At 46.8% G+C, this 19,725-nt stretch overlaps 1 protein-coding gene across 3 annotated transcripts; it reads left to right on the top strand.

Annotated features, from left to right (window-relative positions):
• Positions 1-8,916: 8,916 nt before the first annotated feature.
• LOC135921712 (helix-loop-helix protein 6-like) lies at positions 8,917-19,725 on the top strand. Of its 3 annotated transcripts, none has more exons than XM_065456018.1 (4): positions 8,917-9,073; positions 11,634-11,973; positions 18,348-18,470; positions 19,232-19,725. In XM_065456018.1, exons 2-4 carry the CDS (start codon positions 11,635-11,637, stop codon positions 19,421-19,423), a joined length of 654 nt encoding a protein of 217 aa, XP_065312090.1. In that variant the 5' UTR covers positions 8,917-9,073; position 11,634; the 3' UTR covers positions 19,424-19,725. The 3 variants fall into 3 exon arrangements, with proteins under 3 accessions (XP_065312090.1, XP_065312089.1, XP_070383313.1); XM_065456017.1 differs by lacking the exon at positions 8,917-9,073 and adding an exon at positions 11,149-11,239; XM_070527212.1 differs by lacking the exon at positions 8,917-9,073 and adding an exon at positions 11,185-11,234.

Here is a 19,725-nt window from a genome sequence, read left to right as displayed (position 1 = left end):
GACAATGGGAATTTTATAGGTGCCGTTTTGCCGATACACACGCAGGACACCGGCATTTACGCTCATTGAGCCATTTCACGCTTTCACATAAAATAAAAGCACAGAATGCAAGAACGTAACGAGTACGCAACAGTGTCTTCCAACTAAAGTTTATTGGACAACCGCATACGCTTATAACCGCATAGACCTACTTTTTCTCGATTTCCCCGTATATTTTCACCGTCTTCTAGTTTTCACCATCTGATGCCAGTTTCTACATCAGAGCGACAAAAATTTGGAGGACGCTTAAGCTGAGTGGAACGCGATGGCGTTCAAAGACCCCTTACTGCTTTTCATGCTTCCAGGCCACTGCAGCTTGTGTAACCGTAACGTTTACCGGGAAACGCTGGCTGTGAACGCTATGCACGAAGGCGACCTTTCCGGTAGAAACGCGGCCCTTTGCGTGGGTCGACCTCCTGTTATTGTATCGCACATTTAATATTTCAGTCTGAGAAGAGCTAACATAAAGGACATGCGCTGTCGGTGTTCTTTTTTCATTAGATTTGCTTGTCGGCTGCCGTTCTCAAAATTCCGAGGAATAACTTTGTAAAGAATCAAAGACAAGGTATGAGCAACTTTGACGGTAGAGACGTGGTTGGGTATGTGTGCGTGGTTAGCGACGTGCGCGGTTCAGAATTCCTTGTTTAGAGTTCGGGTTGTCTGCGGCATGGGCTCCTTAACGCTGTCGCGTATATTGGCGAATTATTGCCGCCGAATGTCTCAGCAACGGGTGGCGCGTTTTTAAAGCCACGTACATTTATATTGCCTCCTGCAGCGCCCTTCTCCAATGATGTCATTGCAACGTTGCAGTAAGAACACCCCAGTATTTAAAAAGTTCATTAGCCAATCTTAGTTAATTAGCGAACGGACTGCGGCGGTTACTCGACAATCTAGAGCAGAAATTAATAGTGAACAGCGCATCATCGCATCGGTTAAATCACATTTAAATAAGGTATTTTTTCAAAATAGATCGCACGGTATAGTACCGATTTTGGCTGAACCGTCACCCTTGCAACTCCCGTAGACGGTAACGCCAGGTTTCTTTTTTTACTAAAGCATTGAAAGAAACACCACAACCGGAACGAGGCAGAGGAGGACGCACTGAATTTGTGACATATTCTCTTCGGTCTTTGTAGTCGTGCGTTGAGATTGTAAAGTTAAGCAACCTGCAAAGCCCCCAAAGCTGTTTAGGATACGTTCATTTTGACGCTTAGAATGATGCGATAGTTCCACATACCGTGACAAACACGCTCGCGGTTTAGAAAAAGCTTGATATTAATCAGACCATGACTACAGCCATACCAGCGCCTTATATCCGCAAACAGTCGGATATACTTTCTGATACGTGCACAGCCAGGAAAATATGCGTAGATGCACTGCACTTGCCTTGTTTGTCCCCACTTTACAAAACCGCTACAGTTCCAGAGACACGTCTATATTGAAAGAAGCTTGCTTTCATCGTCATGTTATGGAAATGAGTAACCTAATTAACTAGTGCACTTATACAAATTGTCTTAGAGGTGGGCAGTGGTGTATTTTCCACTTAACTCTAAGGTTGTTGCAGGCAGTCTTGAGAGAAGTTCAGTAAACTTTATGCAAACTACCAAAACAACAGATGTGATTAGAAAAAAAAAAGTTTATTTCAGGAGGAGACGATACCAACACCGACTCAAAGTCAAGGCACAGTTTTACCACGACGCTAACCAAATTCAGTCTTTGCTTCTAATCATTTTCGGTGCAATCTTTCTTGCTCCCGGCTATCTTGCACAGCCACCGTTCATGATCGAGTGCTCGAAGAGGTTTTTGCTTACCCTTTCCTGGAAACTTCGTGCAAACCGTACATACGAAGGCCAAACCGCAATGCAAGTTACCACTCGTTGTTGTCTTTTAATTGACATTTCAATTTTTAGACAATCCAAAGGGTCATTTGGCGCGTTTACGTCGTCAGAATGCTTGGGCGTGGAGGCACAGCTAGTGCGCAAACGAATGGGACGGTGCATGCAGGCTGCTTAGCTCACAAACAGCGACAAGCGTGCGTGCGTGTGTCTGTCTGTCGTTGAAGAAGACAAGCATGCGAACACAAACACAACTCTACTAACGCTTCGGGTGGTGGTCGTTCGTTAAGAGGAGGCTTTAGCTCGGGTAGGTGGCTTTGGCTCGGGCCCAACTCCGACGCGGCCTATTCAAATACGTGTAAAATGCAAAAAAAACGTTTTTCTGAGATAACTACTGGACCGATTTTAATGAAATTTGTTGCATTTGAGAGAGAAAGTTAAATACTAGTGACTGCTGGAAGCGGAATTTCAATTTCGGGCCTAAATGTTGTTAAAACGATTTTCGAATATTCAAGAGCTTGAAAAGAAAAAGAAGCACGAAGCTTACAATGTCATAGCTCTTCATTTTACCTCTAGCTCATCATTTCTATGCTTGAATCAAAGCTGCAAATAATTTCGCCTATGCTTTCCATGCTTTTGTTATCTGTTGGTTTCATAAGGCTGTGAATAAGTAAAAAAAAAAATCCGGTCCCTCGCTTACCCTCCACATTCATCACACGGCGAGTGTCCCGATTCCGACCTGTTTGATGCCTTCAGGTAGCGTATGCGCGGGTTTGGTGCTCAGCTGCCTGCTCCTAAGCACACGTACTACGTGATACGTTCGATGAAAAAGATGTTCCACATCCTCCGCGGTGACCCCAAGTGGCGCTGGCTAACACTCCCAGGGTTACATCTTGTACGCGTACATAAAGACACCCAAGGCTATGGACGTGCGAACAGCCGCTGACGTATAGCACAATTGGTTGTGGGTTCGCTTCCCACCGACGGCCAAGTTGTTGTTTTCTTTTCTCTCGCTAACTATAGCTCCACTTTCTAGATTAGGTATAGTACGCCTTAATATGCCCTACGAAACACATTAGCGTTCCAGTTGACAGTTCCCCAAAAGGGTGCTTGTAACACACCGAGAAGGCCTTAGCTGTAACACCCGATGCGTATATAAAACATATCACCAACGCACAACCCATGAACTATAAGATCTATAATTCTTCTAGCATTAAATTCACCAATAATCTTTGAAAAATCGGCATTTCATTTTTTTCCCCACATTTGTGACATATACCAATCAGTAATAAGAACCGACTCGAATGAAAACCGAATATTTGTGTAATTGTTTTAATTATATATATATATATATATATATATATATATATATATATATATATATATATATATATATATATATATATATATATATATATATATATATTGTATCGGTAGGCACTGAAGGCTCAAGTCACACAAGAGCGTTGTCAAACCATCGTCATATATGTGGAATGCCAACTAAAATACCGAGAGTAACTCCACACACGCGGGAATACGTCGAGCCCGTAGACACGATGGCCTGTCGTCCCCTCGAAATCCGGCACGTTCCCACCGCTACGTAAACCGAAGAGAATGCGCGGATCCGAGAACAAGCGGGAAAAAACGGTTGGAGGGGGAAACGGAACCAACCACGGGCACCCCACATCCGCTTTAAATACCCCCCCCCCCCCCGCCCCCATCGCCCCGCCCTCCTCTTATTTACCGATGTATATGCGCACGGCGCAAACGAATAGAATAAAGAAAACGGATAAGAGAATCGAAAGCTGGACGTAAAAAAAAATTGCAGGTACGGGAATGGAAACGGATGGACAACTCTGCCCCCCCCCCCCCCCGCGCACGAAGTGAAATTATGATTAAGCATTAGGCAGTAGTAGTAGTAGTAGTAGTAGTAGTAGTAGTAGTAGTAGTAGTAGTGTTTATTGTGGCAGTACGAAAATGTGCAACATGAATGCACGCACGTTCGGTATGCCGTTTGTCCCAGCTAACGTTAGCCGAGCAGTTGAACGAAAAATAAAGATTTTAAAAAGGCGGTGCAAAATGCAAATATAGAACCTATTATGTTCGGTTGTCAAAGGTCTGACGACTGAACGCAGTAGATCTTAAGATCCTATCTTGTACCCTGTTTTCTTAATATTTTTTTCTAACGTTAGCTGGGACACCCTATATATACAAACAGGGTGTCCCAGTTAACTTTAGCCAGAGTTTAAAAATATGAAAATGCCGCGTAGCTGAACAGAACCAAGGTAATGTCGTTTGCCCGTCGCTTGGAGATACTCAGATAATTTTTTTCAGTCTATCTAATTACATAATTACAAAGTGCCTCGAGCGGTCAGTCGCGAGGCAATTTTGCGTGTATTCGCGGGCTTCTTTCACGCTCGAAAAAAAGAAAACATTTATGTAGCATCTATTGAACAATAGAAAACTGTTTTGGGAGTTTTTCATGTCGCTCTACAATTTTCTGATTGACGCTTTCTATCTAATTATAATACTTGAGAAGTTGATAAATTAATTAAGATTAATTATCTAATTAGGCTGAATGAAAAAAAAATAGTTTGAGTATTTCCAGGCGACGGAAAACAACATTATATTTGTTCTGTCCGGCTACGTAGCATTCGTATATTGTTAAACTCTGGCTAAAGTTAGCTGGGACACCCTGTATAGTCATACGTACATATACGCACATACATCTCTGCCAAGGTAGGCGAGGCAAAAGGCGTTAATGTAACACCCGACGTGGCCTGTGATTCTGTCACGTTGCAATATTAGCGGAACAGCAATGAAAGTATCGCGATTACAACCACATATTTAGTTTCGTAAATGATGTGTGCAGCAATGTAAAAAAGGCACTCCGTGTACCTATGACGCGTACCTGTGAAGATAAAGATCGAAATGTAGATTACACGTCCGGCAGTAATACATACTTTATTGTAATGAGAGCAATGTCTGTACGAGACTATAAATTTGTAATCAAATATTAGACTCACGGAAGGGGGAGCTTATCTACAGAAAAGGCAGGGAGGTTGACCTGAGCTGGTGCGTTATAGTCTGCTAAACTCTGCATGCACTTTTGGAAGAGAGAAGGGGAGCGAAAGTATCAGGCTCGATCATTATATGAATGTATTCGAACGCTCACAATTACAGCACACGTATAAATTATACTAAGGCAGCCAAAATTTTCTCACGCGAGATTTCAATGAATTAATTGTGTTGGAGTTTTTTCTACACGGTCAACTATACCTTTTCAGTGGGCGTTAAACAGTCACTCCGGAATTCGATAATTCGGGAATCACACACCGTACGACGTGCGTGCTTTCATGTGACAATAATCACAAGTGCAATAACTTACACGAACGCAGAACACACCCGCCGTGGTACGTGGCGTAGCGTTTTTTTTTCCTTTTTTTCTGGCGTTCCACTGCTAAGCGCGGCGAGGTCGCGGGATCGAGTCCCGGCCGCGGCGGCCTCATTTCGATGGGGGCGAAATGCAAAAAGCGGCCGCGCAATAAATTAATCCGGAGGCCCCCACATAGCTCATAATCATATCGTGGCTTTGGAACGTAAAACCCTAGAATTGAATTGGATTGAACAAGGAATTGTCCACAAGGAAGGTAGACGACAAAGTGAAAATCGATTGAAACTACGTTACAATTCAACACATTTTTAGATCTTATACATATTTGTCGCTCCTAGCGGTGCCCCCAGCCACGTATATACACGATCCAGCAGCTGACGGGTGTTGGCTACCTTTAATTTCTACGCTGCGAGTAGTTGTTAAGTGCTTGTCATTTCCGGGTCCTCCGTGCCTGCGTTACTAACATCGCCGAGTTCATGTCGACCTGGGGCGCGATCGGATTTCGCTGTTTGAAACGCACGTTCAGTTTGCGTTCAGTTTCGCCTCATGCCATTGGCCTAGGCCAATCACGTGCGGTGCAACCGAACGCGCGCTCCGAACAACGACCCCCGATCGCGCCCCCTGGTGGCAGTGAACATGATTACTATATACTGGGCTTCATTGTTGCTTCAATATATCTGATGTGAACAGTGTCTAGAAGAACGAGGACGAAAAGAAAAGACACACAAAAGAGCTTCTTCCTCACTGTTACATTGAACTACCCGGTTCTTGGCCAATCCCCCAGAGTGGGTATGTGCGACTAGCACCTAGGCTCTACATCTACGTCTGGATCTGAATCCAACAGCTATCTTATTTGAAAACGAATTATTTACAACAATTAAATGTTCAATTCAACGAACGCAGATATACGGTGTCCCAACTAACGTTAACCAAGCTGTTCAAATAAAAATAAACAGAAGGCTTAAAAACACAGTGCCAAATATGGTGTTTGGTCGCCAGACCTCTGAAAACCCAACATCGTAGGTCGTTTAACCGAATCTTGCCCTGTGCGCCTTTTTTCTCAATCTTCTTTTTTCTTCTTTGAACAGATTGGCTAGCGTACGTTGGATGGGACAAACGGTATATCAGTTCATTTTTTTTCAGCTCTAACAGAACGCTTTTAATTCGCTCGAGGCATATTATACACTGAGGTATAGATTACTATGGGGGGGGGTAGACGTTAAGTGGATGAGAATGCATAACAAAATAGGTGTTTCGCAAAATAGCGAAATTTGACTATTTTCGGTTTTAGCTGGTCCCCTTAGGGCGCACACGTATTGCAAGTTGGTGAAACAGAAGCAGGCGAGTTCGCAATGCACGTGCACTTGAATTTTGAACCTGGGGCCCGTATTACGTAACGAGTCATTTCATTTTGCATTCTTTTAGCCTCTTCTTATTGGCTCGCATGTAGCCCTGCCCGCACTATTGCCGAAATCGCGGCCACTCATCGGTACGGATGATGCGAAATTGAATCGAATGAAAAGAATATTTACATAATACGGCCCTGTACCAGAATTCTGATAGAGCCCGTCAAACGTATGGCAAAATCCGCTGATGTCGCACCTATGTTTCTATCACCGACATAATTTCGACGCTTTACTTTCTTTTCTCATTAAGAGAAGGTCCGGGACCTCGAAACCCTAAAAGATATACTGCCAAGCCTCAGAGCGCCGTAAATAAATGGCGACGTTACTTTATCTACAGCCAGTTTCGGTTTCGTTTGCCATGAGGTGGCTGTGTCACGACGCAGAAGGTGGTCACGTAGTAGCAGGACATTGCGACGGTGAACTGCTCTAGGTGAGCAGACTCACCGGCGCGAACTGCTATGTGCGCCATGAAGTTATCATAAAAAGTGAATCTTTTCGTTAGTTAGTCAGTTATTCATTCAGATTTCTCGAGTAATCCAGCTCAAACAGTAGAATGATAATTTGCCACAGGCGAATAAAGAAAGGTCTCTGACGTGAACATAAAAAAAGAAACTGGGTTAAGGAAAACACACACAAAGCACAGATTAGGTAAGTTTGGCACAGGATTCGCCATAATTGCACGGGATTGTGCAGGAATGGGCGGCAATACCATTATGTGCTGCGTATGACTCTGCAGGCACCAAGATGTGCATATATATGTTTCATTTTTCTCATTTAAAACTGGCACAACGCATCGTCGATGGCTTCAAGTGAAGCGTCGACGCTGTGAGCAGACGACCGTCTGCTCGTCGCTCGCACCAGCGGAGGAATAAAACGGTGCAGCGGTGCTACCTCAACACCAGCTTGGCTTCCGCCGGCTTCATAGCTTTTCGCAACGCTGCACGGTTTAATAGAAACGCAGGTGCAGGATCCGCGATGACCGAGTGCATTAGCGCGGAGCGCCGCTCTCGGTACAAACCTAAACCTGTCACCGTGTCCGATGAGCGCCGGAATGTGATCCGGGTTGCCATGGCTGCTTCCCGCTGAATAATTGAGCGCGCTGCGTCGACGGCTATAGACATAGGTGCGAAAAGAGGCGGACGTACGAAGCCATGATCTGAGGACACTAGCAATTGCGAGAATCGAACCGCTTGAACGGTTAAATGGCGGAGCGAGTTTTTCTTTTTTTTTTGTCGCAAATTGGGTAACTGCGTATTTGTCCCGTGGAGAAGGCATACACGCTTCTCTATATGGGGTCGTGGGAGCGCAAATGTGCATAGTAATAAAAACTTCGCCTGACGTGGCATATAGTTGGTGGCATGTGCTGTATCATCTGGTTTCAATGAAATAATATACCACATAATATATTCTTTTCTACGACATCACTGTACCCTGTTAGAAGATCTATATGTTACGACGGTGCGAAAGGCTATTAAACCTAAGTATAAGTTCGTAAACTTGCAAAAGCGCGTTATAGAACAGACCACATAGACAAAGAAACTAGTAGATCTATAACATTCTGCTTGCGCTTGTTTTACCTGGCGTTTCTGTTTTGCCTATTTCCTGTGTGCAACTGCACTTTGGCAAGTTTGCTACGAGTAAGAGCACGCCCAAGTTCGCTACCAGTTAGGTATAACCTTTTGAATTCATGCACAGCAAAGGCCTTACAACCCCGTGCCACACTATGACAAATATAAAACATTATACTTTGAGAAAATACCCATAAAAATGAATCCGTCGGAGTGCGTGGAATCTGACATCATACGAGCAGTGTACACTATGTCAGGAACACAGACAAAAAAGCCTTGAAAATTGGCTGGAATAGGTCAGTGCCTTGCCAGAATTTATATACACGGTTTTAGATAAACAATGCACTATACTATACAAATACAAACTAAATATAGACCATTGTGATATTCCGCGGAGAACGACAAATTTAGGCCACTTCATGAACTGAAAATGAATGAACGTGAAGCGATGTCACTTCTTTGCACTCATGACGTCACCGGCCCCGCCTCCCCGCATCCGCCAATAGGAGAACCGGTAGCGAGAGGCGAGCCGGTAGAGGCCGCAGGTGAGTAGACACTTTCGTTTCAGTTTCGGAAGCGCTCTGCCCTTTTATTGCGCGTGGCTGGTTTTGAGTTGTTTCGCGCCTTTTGTTTCATTTATTCCTTTTCGCATCGGCCCGCTACGCTTCGGAGGAGGTGCGGCGGTCGCGGACCGGGCCGAATGAATGTGCGCTCCCGTTTATTCAACGGACAGGTGCAGGAGGAGACGATGTCGATGTCGCACGCTCGCAACGTACCGGCAGACTGGAGTCCGGGATACGGGGCACCGTAGAGTGGCATACAGGCGCTCAGGTGAGCCGCTTTCTATGCAATTCCTATCGGTTTCTCGTTTGGTTTGATTATGATTTATTTGTGTGTTCTTGGCACACTTGAAGCTTATGTACAGGAGCTAATGGCACACAGTACCCGACACGGGATTCTGTACGTACTGCGTATGATTGCGTACATCACCTATAGCACCATTAACATTTACTAAAGTTCTCAGCACAGCGCAATGGAAATTTTTTAAGAATGCCATTGTCGTAGTAAATATGTTCGCATCGTATTGTAATAATAAAGACATCAAAACACTAAAGATAATCGCTACAAAATTGCAGTTTTCACATATTAAGAACTAAAACGCATCAAAGATAAAAATTTTCAGTGTACAATAAAGGGAAAGTGAGACATACAACCAATCGTAGCAATTGCAACAAAGGAAACCCATAGGGGTTCCTCAAAAGAAAAGCCTCGCAGGTGTACGTAGGGATACACTCCAGAAGGACTGTCTTGTTGGGGTAGTTGGTCTAACATTGTAAATTCTAATTACAGCGCAGAAGATACACATACACATAAAGAATACACGAAAGATGCGGAAAAGCGCTACATCCAAACGTTTATTCCAATCGACGTACCCTCCGATATTATAAAGTGTGCCACGCACAAGTGTCACGCCCCTTATCCCATGCGAAGGTGATAGACATAACTAAAAACTAAAAAGGTGAACAATACTGCTGCCTGCTTTAGATAGCAGAATTCAACAAGTCCAGTTCGGCACTGTGCAAAAGAACAGACGCTTCGCTTACACAGATAGGTGAATTTTTGTGGATATAGAATGCTTATAAAGCCACTCAAACCGTTTGGTATATGTGGACTTGTCTAAGATAGTAACATCAGAAAAAAGTGCCTCGCAACCACTCGCGATGATATGGGAAACCAAATGTGCATATTTGTCCTTTTTTTCTTAACTTTTAGCGCATGCTTTCTGAGGCGGTGGTTGATGCATCGTTCGGTTTGGCCGATGTACACTTTTCCACACTCCAAGGGAACCGAACACACTACTCTTGTCGCACATCCTACGTGGGGGGGGGGGGGTGTTCATGTCTGGTTTTGCGATCTCGCTTGCTGTCAACGCAAATCCTATAGGGCAAGGCCTGGAAAACTTATTAGGAGCCGTAAAGACCACAGGAATACTATGCCTGTTCGGATTGTTTGCTTCTCATAATAAGTACGAACCTTTGGTTAAAAAAAAAGGTTATTTTTTGATGGCAAAAATAATGTAGTCGTTATCGTCAGCCTATGCATGGATATATACTGCAGGACAAAGGCCTCTATTAGCGATCTCCAATTGCCCCTGTCTGGTTCAGTCTTATGCCTACAGTCCAATCTAAATCTAATCTAAAATCTAACTCCGTATTCAGAAATGCAACTTGAAGCTCATGCGTGACTTGATATAAACGACGCCTGGTGCGAACGAGCCGGAGACGCTGATTGCGTTTCTTTCCGTGCGTTGACGACAGGCGTCGTTTAAATCAAGTCAAGCATGGGCTTCAATTAAGATGCATTTCTGAATACGGGGGTTACCTCTAAAGCATGTCTTGCTTGAGCGCCTACAGATACGAGCGACATCGATATAAAATGAACGTGGAAAAGCTCGACCAAGGTCACTTGACACTGGACACGGATGCTGGGTCCCTGGCCTTCCACATGAAAACATGCGCAACGAGATTTCTTGTTTTAGAGCCCAGCACTTAGGCAAAAGGATAGAAAGTTGCGGTAACAAGGTACGGTAACATGATCTTGAATCGTAGCGCGAAGTGACACAGACAGAGACTAGAAGCAGTCTCGGTCTATTAGTTGATAGCGCTCATCCTGTCTCCTTCTAGTCTCTGTCTATGAACGAGAAGAAAGGGGGTTAACCGAGGGGCCCGAATTTTATTAGTCATGTCACAAGAAGCCAACGAGGTCTCTGTCTATGTCACTTCACGCTACAATTCAAGCTCTTAGGCGCCCGTTCCTGGGTCGAGCATCGGCGTCCCTCGGCGTAACCGCGTGAACGCGCTCCTGCCACTGCTCGCGCGTTCGTCGTCGTACTCTTCCACGGCTGGCTCCGATGCCTCCCATCATGCCAGCGTTCCCGTGCTGCCCCTATACCTCCGTGAAGACGCTGACGGCACTGGCCCACTGCCACTCGGTTCGGTGATTACGGCCTCATACTCCTTGCCTCAATGTATCGCGAAATGAAAGCACGTATTCAGCTGCGCTCAAATTTCGCATTAGGGAGTATCGTAATCATCGGACACTTTTTTACGCATTTTTCTTTTCTTTTGCATTAACTGTCAGGTTTGAATAAGATTTCCTACATTCATCGGCTTGGACATTTATTCTGCTGCCGTTGAAATGACAAGACCTGCACTTTTTCTTTCCCTCATTTTTTTTTCTTCTGCCCACCTTCTTCTAGGCCCGTTGTTCTGCTTAGTTGGAGTAAACACTCCGGATAACCACTCTACTGTTCAATAAAGATCTTTCCCTCTCTTCTAAGTTTAAAACTAATCTGGCAACTCGGCACCTGACTCGTTTTTTTTTTACACAGCATGGACGACGAGGCGTCACCGTGCCCCGTCGCGAGCAAGTTGTCGACAAGCGGCAGCGAGTACGCCACCCTGACCCCGGTGGCACCGATGTCCTACACCGGGGCACACCACGTGCACCAACACGTGGAGCTGCAGCCGACGCTGTACCACCCGCACCACCAGCAGCCGCCGACGGTGGCCGTGTTCCCGACCTTCTTCTGCGGCGGCGCTGTCCCGGAGATGATGACGACCACGTCGACGACGTCGATCGAGCTACAGGACCTGCCGCCCGCGGTGGGCGGCGTTCCGTCTCCCGACTTCTCGGTCAACTCGGACTCGGACGACTCTTCGTCGGAGAAGGTAACCCCGTCTCCCAGCGTTCCTTGGCGTGTCAGGAATGGCGAACATAAAAAATTGGAGGACGCTTAAGCTTCGCCTTCAAGAGTGGAACGCGACAGCGTTCCCGTCGACCCGCCAAGGGGTGTAAGAGAATGGGCTACGGCGCAGCGACTACGCGCCCCGCATCGGACGCGGTGAGCGTCGAGCAACGCAGCGTTCGGCGCGGCAACGAAATGTGCGCCTGAGCAAGCAACGCACGCCTGAGCCTTAGAAACAGCTCGTTTCTAAGGCAACACCGCATTCACTAGAGGCGCTTTTGTACCGCTTTGAAGCATCGTACTCGTGGCTGAGTGGTAGCGCCTCCGTCTCACACTCCGGAGACCCTGGTTCGATTCCCACCCAGCCCATCTTGCAAGTTGCTTTTTATTCATGAAGTGCCTGCTGGGATTTATCGCTCACGGCCAACGCCGCCGACACCGACGCCGATGACACCGGCTTTTCTGCGACACGATTAACGCTGTCGCGTTAAAATGTATAAAGGACCGCAGAAGAAGGAGGTCGGAGCCATCGTTAGCTAAAGAGAAACACTGTCACTTTAGATCGAGAGTATTCTTGGAATTTTAGGGTTTTACGTGCCGAAACCCCAATATTGTTACGTGTGGAAAGACACAGACGGAGGAGGCTATTTGCAGGCTATTTACACTGGAGCCAGGCAGCCAGGCCGACACTCGCTCGCGCCAAGGGCACCGACCAACTACATCGTCGTTCTCGCCTCGTCTTGTCTCTTGATCATCGTTCGATGATATCATTATCTAATTATTTGACAATGTATACGGGCGAAAAAATAACACTAAGTCCGAGCAGACGCCGTCAAAAATTTAAGACGTCATAGCAAGCTGGTACGGGAATTGCACGGTGTTGTCGCCCCTGTTCTATCCGTTTTTGCGTCTTTTCTAATGTTCCTGTCGATAAGGCATTTTTGGAACTGTAGAAGGACATAATTAATGAATAGTCATATTTATGTATATTTAGTATGCCTTCACATACCCGGCAGTACCACATTCATTCCGATATTCAAACGTTTACACTAGACAATAACCTAACAATGCATTACCATATACACAGTTGTGCAACACCACGACAATTCGCGTAGATGGGCTAGCAAATTACGGTAGCTCATTTCCGCAGCGCGCCACGTCGGAGGCGAACTTTTTTTCCGATATCCACTGAGAACGACAGTGGATCCTCGTTATAATAACACCGTTTTATTCGAATTATCGCCTTGATCGGCATCTTCCGTGGTCCCGATAGAAGCGCGCTTGATAATTCAAAGTGCACTGGCAGGGACCCCGCTTACTACGAACCGGCCGAAACTCGCTGGGCCATATTTTGCACACAAAGGAACGTTCTCTCTTTCCAGCTCTGCAACACGCTCAATCCTTCGCGCTTTGCCATCGAAAGCAGTGTCCTCACTGTGTGTCACGCAGGGGTGACTGAAATTAGCGTTTAGCGCCACCCGAGCGACGTCGCGTGGTGCATTAGGCTACGCGGGGAACTATCAGCTCGCGTTAATTCTTACCGTGATATTTCTGAACGTGCTAAATCTCACCGTGTTAATTCTCGCTTATTCACATTCTGCAAACGAGACCTGCAGCGCTTTTAAAGCGAACACATTATTGGCCGCGAACTTGCGATTTCGCCATGGCGGTGCTCCGAGGAGGCACATGACGTCACAACGCGCGCCTCGCCGCGTATATTTATCTCTCTCTCTCTCGCTCCCTAGTCACTACTGCGCATGCGCCACTAGTAGCACCGAGCCACAGGTGTTCCGCCGCTGCGCAGCGCCGCCGAAGTTTGGTATGACGTCACACGCGTTCCTCATCGTTGCGCTCGCCTCCGCTCGCCTCGCCAAGTGCGTCGCATGCCTGATAACATGTCGGAGGATTGAAAAGAAGAGCTCGCGTGCGCCGCAACCACAGTTGAGGCGGCAGTATGGACGGCGACAATTCTGATAAGCAGGAGGAGGCCTGGAATCGACATCGGAGCGAGGTGAAGAGGAAGCGAATCGCCCAGGAAACAGACGAACGGCGCGCCGAACGACTGGCTAAACGCCGCAACATAGCTAGACAACCAGACTAACCTGGACTTGCGGTCAAGATTAACCAAGGCTAACCATGCTATGCCTTAGCTTTTGATACGTATATCCTGGAATAGCCGAGCTAAGCCACTGCCAATTTTTTTCCTTGGCGCTTCTTCGTCTATCCGAGGAGTATCACGTTTTGTACAACTGCGCCTGTAAAAGTTCGTTATAACGAACGTTCACTGCGTTTCTTTTGGAACTAACCACGACTTCTCGAGGGTCTAACAGCATGGTGGTACCGGTGGTAAATGGAGCGCTTTCTCACATTCTTACCTCGTGACAGCTAGCGTTTTGAAACGCTTGCTCCTTAAATATGTATTTGCCTGGGTACTACGGGGCCAGCTTTCTCTGCTTGTTTTGTACACGTTTGTCCCTAGGTGTGCCGGCATTGCGGAGTGGGGTCGAGTTTGTTTTTTACGCTCCGACGCTGGCTGCCGGCGCGGTGAAGCAGTGGGCACGGACGCCACATTTGGCGATCGCTGTCTAAAGCTACGTCGGACGTAGGCGACTCCCAGAAGCTAAAGGTAAATCTACAAGGCACAGCGCCTTAGAAACCGCGGTTGAACGCGATTGGCTGAAACGCCGCATTCGACGACTTAAAGGGAAGCTGAAAGGTTTTCCAGAAAAAATGAGTGAACATGTGTACATAGTGGTTTTCAACCCTCCGAATTCGAATATCATATCGAAATTGAGCGAAAGAAAGCGCAAATATATTTTATTTCGACGAAAAGTGCAGCAGCGGACACGCCCAGCTCGCGCGTCTCGTTTCCGCCTGTGATTGGTCGGGCGACCCGTGACGTCAACTTTAGCGACCGGCCGCTGCCGCTCCACATGAAGCGCGGTGCCAGGTAGTTTGGTGCCGTAATGGAAAATTAAGAGGTAATAGAAAATTTAGAGAGACTGCGTTTTTCTGAAGAGTTCGGCGTTGCTCCCTACATGTACTAGCCGATTGCAAAGAGCCGGCCTCTCGAAGAAGCAAACGATGCTGGTGCGAGCAGTGCCGAGCAGTGCTTTCGACGAGAACTAAAGCGAAGTCTTGGGATCTCCTCGTGTTGGAAATGCTCTTTGGTGAGCATGTTTTTTGCAAAGCGATCTAGTGATCTCGCCGATCTTTCGCCGATCTAGTGAGCTCGTTTCCGGTCAAACAACTGCAGTGTTGTGTTCCTGCATGCCTCCTCGTGGAACGTAAACGGGGATGCGATCGTCGGCATTTGTGCGCTGTCCAAAGCTGTCGGCAACCTACAAAGACGGTTCAAACGCGTGAAAAGCTTCCCGGTTCATGCAGTACATGTAGTGACCTTCATATGTGCGCCATCCGCACACTACTCGTAACCGAAGTCGTAAAGGCGGCGAATTCCGTCGGCTACGTGAGACGGTCGGTTTCTCGCTGTGCGCGAGAGACGGGGGGAGCTTAGCGTCCTGGCGTGCGCCGGCTTTCCAGCACATGCAAACTCTACATTTGCACTGCGTTATGGTAGCTGCGTGCAGGCTGTTTTACAACACACGTGCAAATAGAAAATTCGCGGCGCTTTGCGACGAAACCTGCGTCGAGGGCGGGAAATAAACATGCACCTTCCGTACAGCGTGCTAACATGAAGGAGCTCGCAGTAAATCAAAATCCAGGTTTGGGCGAATTCGTGTATTCATAAGGACTTCCAACACCAGTTATCATCAGTCAGTCCGCACTCGTGCCGTCTTTGTTTTCGTTGCCCCGATCTTTTCGCGCTGCGTTTAGAAAGCCTGCTAGTGGAAATTCTGGTGATAATCGTCGTCACGGAAGTGGTTGGAGCACAGCAGTGTTGTTCTTGAGGGCTTGAAATTCTTTCGCTTTACAGCAGCCTCCCACTTCCTTAAAAGCTTCTTGTCTTGTGGGAAACAATGGAAGACACCATCGTCGCGGCCGCTGGTGTTCGTGCAACCGTAGGCTGCACAGAAAGACGGCATGATCGGCCCACCACATCAGTTGATGCTGCGCACCTTGACCACCACCCTACATACACACAGACGCACCAACAAAGAAATGCAGGGTCGATCGAAGCAGATTACGACGGCACGCACGCAGAAACAAGCACGGTCAGGCACGGTCGCGCAGGCTGCGAAGGAGCAAAACACTAAAGTTGACGTCACAACACCGCGGTTTCCGGTCTCCGCTCGCATCGTCAGCGTCAGCAGCAGCGCGCGGCATTCGACGGGGGGCGGAGCTACAGCGCAATTTCAACCGACGATTACGTCGCTCCTATTTGAAAAAAAAAAAACAAATTTGACCTACATGGTTTATAAGGTTCCCGCATCCGTATATGAGCGTCTTATTGAATTCGACAGACTCTTCAGCTTCCCTTTAATGTCACGCCGTGAAGATCATTGCATTTGCGTCTCGCGCACGTTATGTTAGGTTGGCGCAAAAGGCGTTAAGATGGCGCGGCGTACTCTTTCAGCGTTTGCAAAGGCGTTGAGCGTCACAGACGGCCTTTCAGCCGGTCGCGTTAAACCGCAGTTACTAGCGCGCTGTACCTTCCAGATTTTCATTATATGCGGCCCGGCCTCTACGGTCCCTACTGCTCCCCCGGGAAAATCAGTGATGTTATTTTGAAAGTAGAGCGGTGTAAGGCGCGAGAAAGGCATAATCCGGCACTACTGATTCAGCACGAGTGCCGCAGGTGCGAGAGAGCCTGTCCGACACAACGATCACCAAATGTTGTGTCAGTGCCCACTGCTTCACCTGTTGCGCCGCGCCGGCAGCCAGCGTCCGAGATGACTTGACCCCACTCCGCAATGCTGGCACAACTAGGGACAAACACAACTTCTCCTCCGTAATGCCTAGGCAGAGTCAGATATTCAAGGAGCAAAAGACCCCACATTTTCTCTCTCGCACCCACTTTTACTCGCGCATGCGCAGAAACGTCCGGCGCCTCCGGAAATGACACGCCTCGCTGTACTTACTAGCAATTGCAACTCGCATCCCGGAGAGTGTGTAATGGAGTCAGATGGTGAGGATCTCCTCATCTTGCTTGCAGGCACGTGATCGCTATTGCGCAAAACGCTGCGCAGAACATAATTGTATAGTATTTAATTCACCACCTCTTGAATGCTTTTTTCATTTCACATATCGATACCAACTTATGTGGGTTAGATCTGCATAATTTTCCCCTCCAAAATATGCAAAAAATGTCTTGAAAGTACAACCACACAGACGCATGTACATGGCAAGCGAGAACCACACATTCACTCGTGCAGACTAGCGCTTTGGAACTCTTGGGTGTGCACGTTTCACATCATATGGCAACAATTTACTTATATAAGAGAGAGAGAGCGTCCACTATCCCTCCCTGCGGTAGCTAGCAATTTGATACGCTATGTGACACCGCACAACACCTTCGGGATTGGCTCAGGTCGGCGGTAGAAAGAAGGCGCTCAGCACTGCATTTTATGCAATTGACACTCTAGCATGACATAAATGATACAAACATTTGCGACGAAGTTCATGCACAGCCGCACCTCTAGCTCTCATACCCGCGCTATACTGCGACATGCAGTCATGATATAGCTGCACAGACGATGCTTAAACTATATAAGGAAAAATAAAAGTAAAAGCGGGTACATTCCCAGCATGGTACAACATAGTATAAGCTTTGCTTTGATAGTTTTCTTCTATAGTTACTACACAATTTTTTACGTGTTTCTGGCGCATCCAAATTTCTAAAAAAATATTATGCACCGTTTCACTCAGTAATGCTCCTCGGACACCAGAAACACCAGTCTTATCACATGCGTTGAAAGGTTGAACAAAACACGGGTGGCGACACCACTATGGCGATCCCGCAATATCTGCCCGCAATGTCTCATATATGGACAGCATCTGCATGCTCACAACTAATTAACATTTTGTCACTAAAGAAAAGTAGTTACATTGCATGAAAATGATAGACAAAACCTAGCGAAGCTAGAGAACTTCCTCAGCACACAAACAGCCCAACCACATGGAAAACACATTCAGATAAGTGACGTACCAGTGAGAGAGTTTGTGTGCGAAATTCAATAGTGGAAAAGTTAGCCTTTCTGAGCTAGTAGCACTTTTAGGGCCAAGTAAATGAGAACAAACGCTAAAGAATACTTCCCAATTACCAATCAATTTATTGTTATTCTTTAGCGTCCTTTCAAATTCATGTTTTATCTTGGTGCTCACTTATCTTAAATGTTCTTTCGGAGTTCCATGTGTGCCGCTGCAGTATGGCGACCGGTGTGCATCCATCTGCAGGGAGGCTCGGCTGACCCGTTCGCCCCCGAGTGCAAGATCCCGCTACCGGTTCCATACTCCCCGTATGACTACTGGCTCGAGCCCACCTTCATTCGGCGCCGGAATGAGCGGGAGCGACAGAGGGTAAGAACTTGAACAGAGACTCTCGGATGGGAAGAAGGATAGCCAGCTCAAGTACGCCCAGTTGCCACGGGTGCTGTTCTGGACCACTGGTGTTAAGTGCATGGACGGTGACACCCGGTTTATAATGAACTGGATAGACTAATCAAACCATATTTTAATGAATTGCCTCATGTGCTAAAAATAATTCAACACAAATGATTCCTATATGAGAACAGGGGAAATACGGGGAAGGCGGGAGATGGAAATTCAAGACGATGAGCAAACGAGAACAAGGTGAAAGCCGAAGCTAACATTTTGACAAGTGGACTTGGCTTTTTCAAGTAGACTTGTCTTTTTAAAGGCCTTGAATACAAGTCCACTCTGTAATGTTGGCTCTGGCTTTCACCTTGTTCTCGTTTGCTCATTGTCTTATATTAGAGCAATACACTATTTCATGATGCTTTCACTATACAGAAGCTTGTTACCTGCTCTTGGGACCAATTAAACGTGTTTGCGCAGTTGTGGTTATGACTGGGTGACTGCACTACAGAACTCCATGACCATGCCTCGAGGCAACCTAGCCATTGGCATAAGCACAGCAAGGTGGCAATATCTGCAAGTGGGTGCCGGACATGCTCAATGGGTCATCAGTGATTTCTGTTGTCTTCATGAGCTGACATTCATACAATTCTGGCAGTTTGGCATAAGTCACGATTGGCCGTATCTAAGCTCTTTTTAGCCATTTTCACTCTACACTTTTCTGACAGCGCATATAATTTCAGGTTCGGCACGTGAACGATGGCTTCGAGCGACTGCGTAGCCGACTGCCTCTTCCTCCACGAGACAAGGACCGTCGGCTGAGCAAAGTAGAGACTCTGCGCTATGCCATCAGCTACATCAGGCACTTGCAAAGGCTGCTGGGACTACTTGACGATGACGAGGATGAAGATGGGGAGAACAACCGATGCCGCTGATAGCAGAGGCCACGAAAGAAGCATGTTCGGACGGTTGAGCACGATAACAGCTTAAAGAGAAATAGTGTGTGTGCGTGCCCAAGTGAACTTCTCAAGTCACATGTGTTTCCTACCTCATAATCAGCAATACGTCCTTTCAATGCACAGAAATAATAAAAAAAAACTTGTCAGTTTTTCAGCAGCTATTGCTAATGAATATGGCCCAACTTGGTGTGTGAATAAAGATTAAGACTTGCAATGTCTGCAGAAGCCTTTAGCTATGTGCGCCACCCACATACCCGCCTAAAAATGTGCAATGCTTT

The sequence above is a fragment of the Dermacentor albipictus genome, chromosome 10 (genome assembly GCF_038994185.2).
Source record: "Dermacentor albipictus isolate Rhodes 1998 colony chromosome 10, USDA_Dalb.pri_finalv2, whole genome shotgun sequence".
NCBI classification, from domain to species: Eukaryota; Metazoa; Arthropoda; class Arachnida; order Ixodida; family Ixodidae; genus Dermacentor; species Dermacentor albipictus.
Note: the sequence above shows the minus strand (reverse complement) of the source record. Positions and strands in the feature narration are given on the sequence as shown.

What these genes read in the sequence shown, in the direction of transcription:
- LOC135921712 (XM_065456017.1), top strand. Translation starts at nt 11,154, where the DNA reads ATGCCTCCCATCATGCCAGCGTTCCCGTGCTGCCCCTATACCTCCGTG. An exon ending in GCCCACTGCCACTCGGTTCG is followed by an intron (nt 11,240 to 11,633) that starts GTGATTACGGCC and finishes TTTTTTACACAG; the next exon opens with CATGGACGACGAGGCGTCAC. An exon ending in ACGACTCTTCGTCGGAGAAG is followed by an intron (nt 11,974 to 18,347) that starts GTAACCCCGTCT and finishes ATCCATCTGCAG; the next exon opens with GGAGGCTCGGCTGACCCGTT.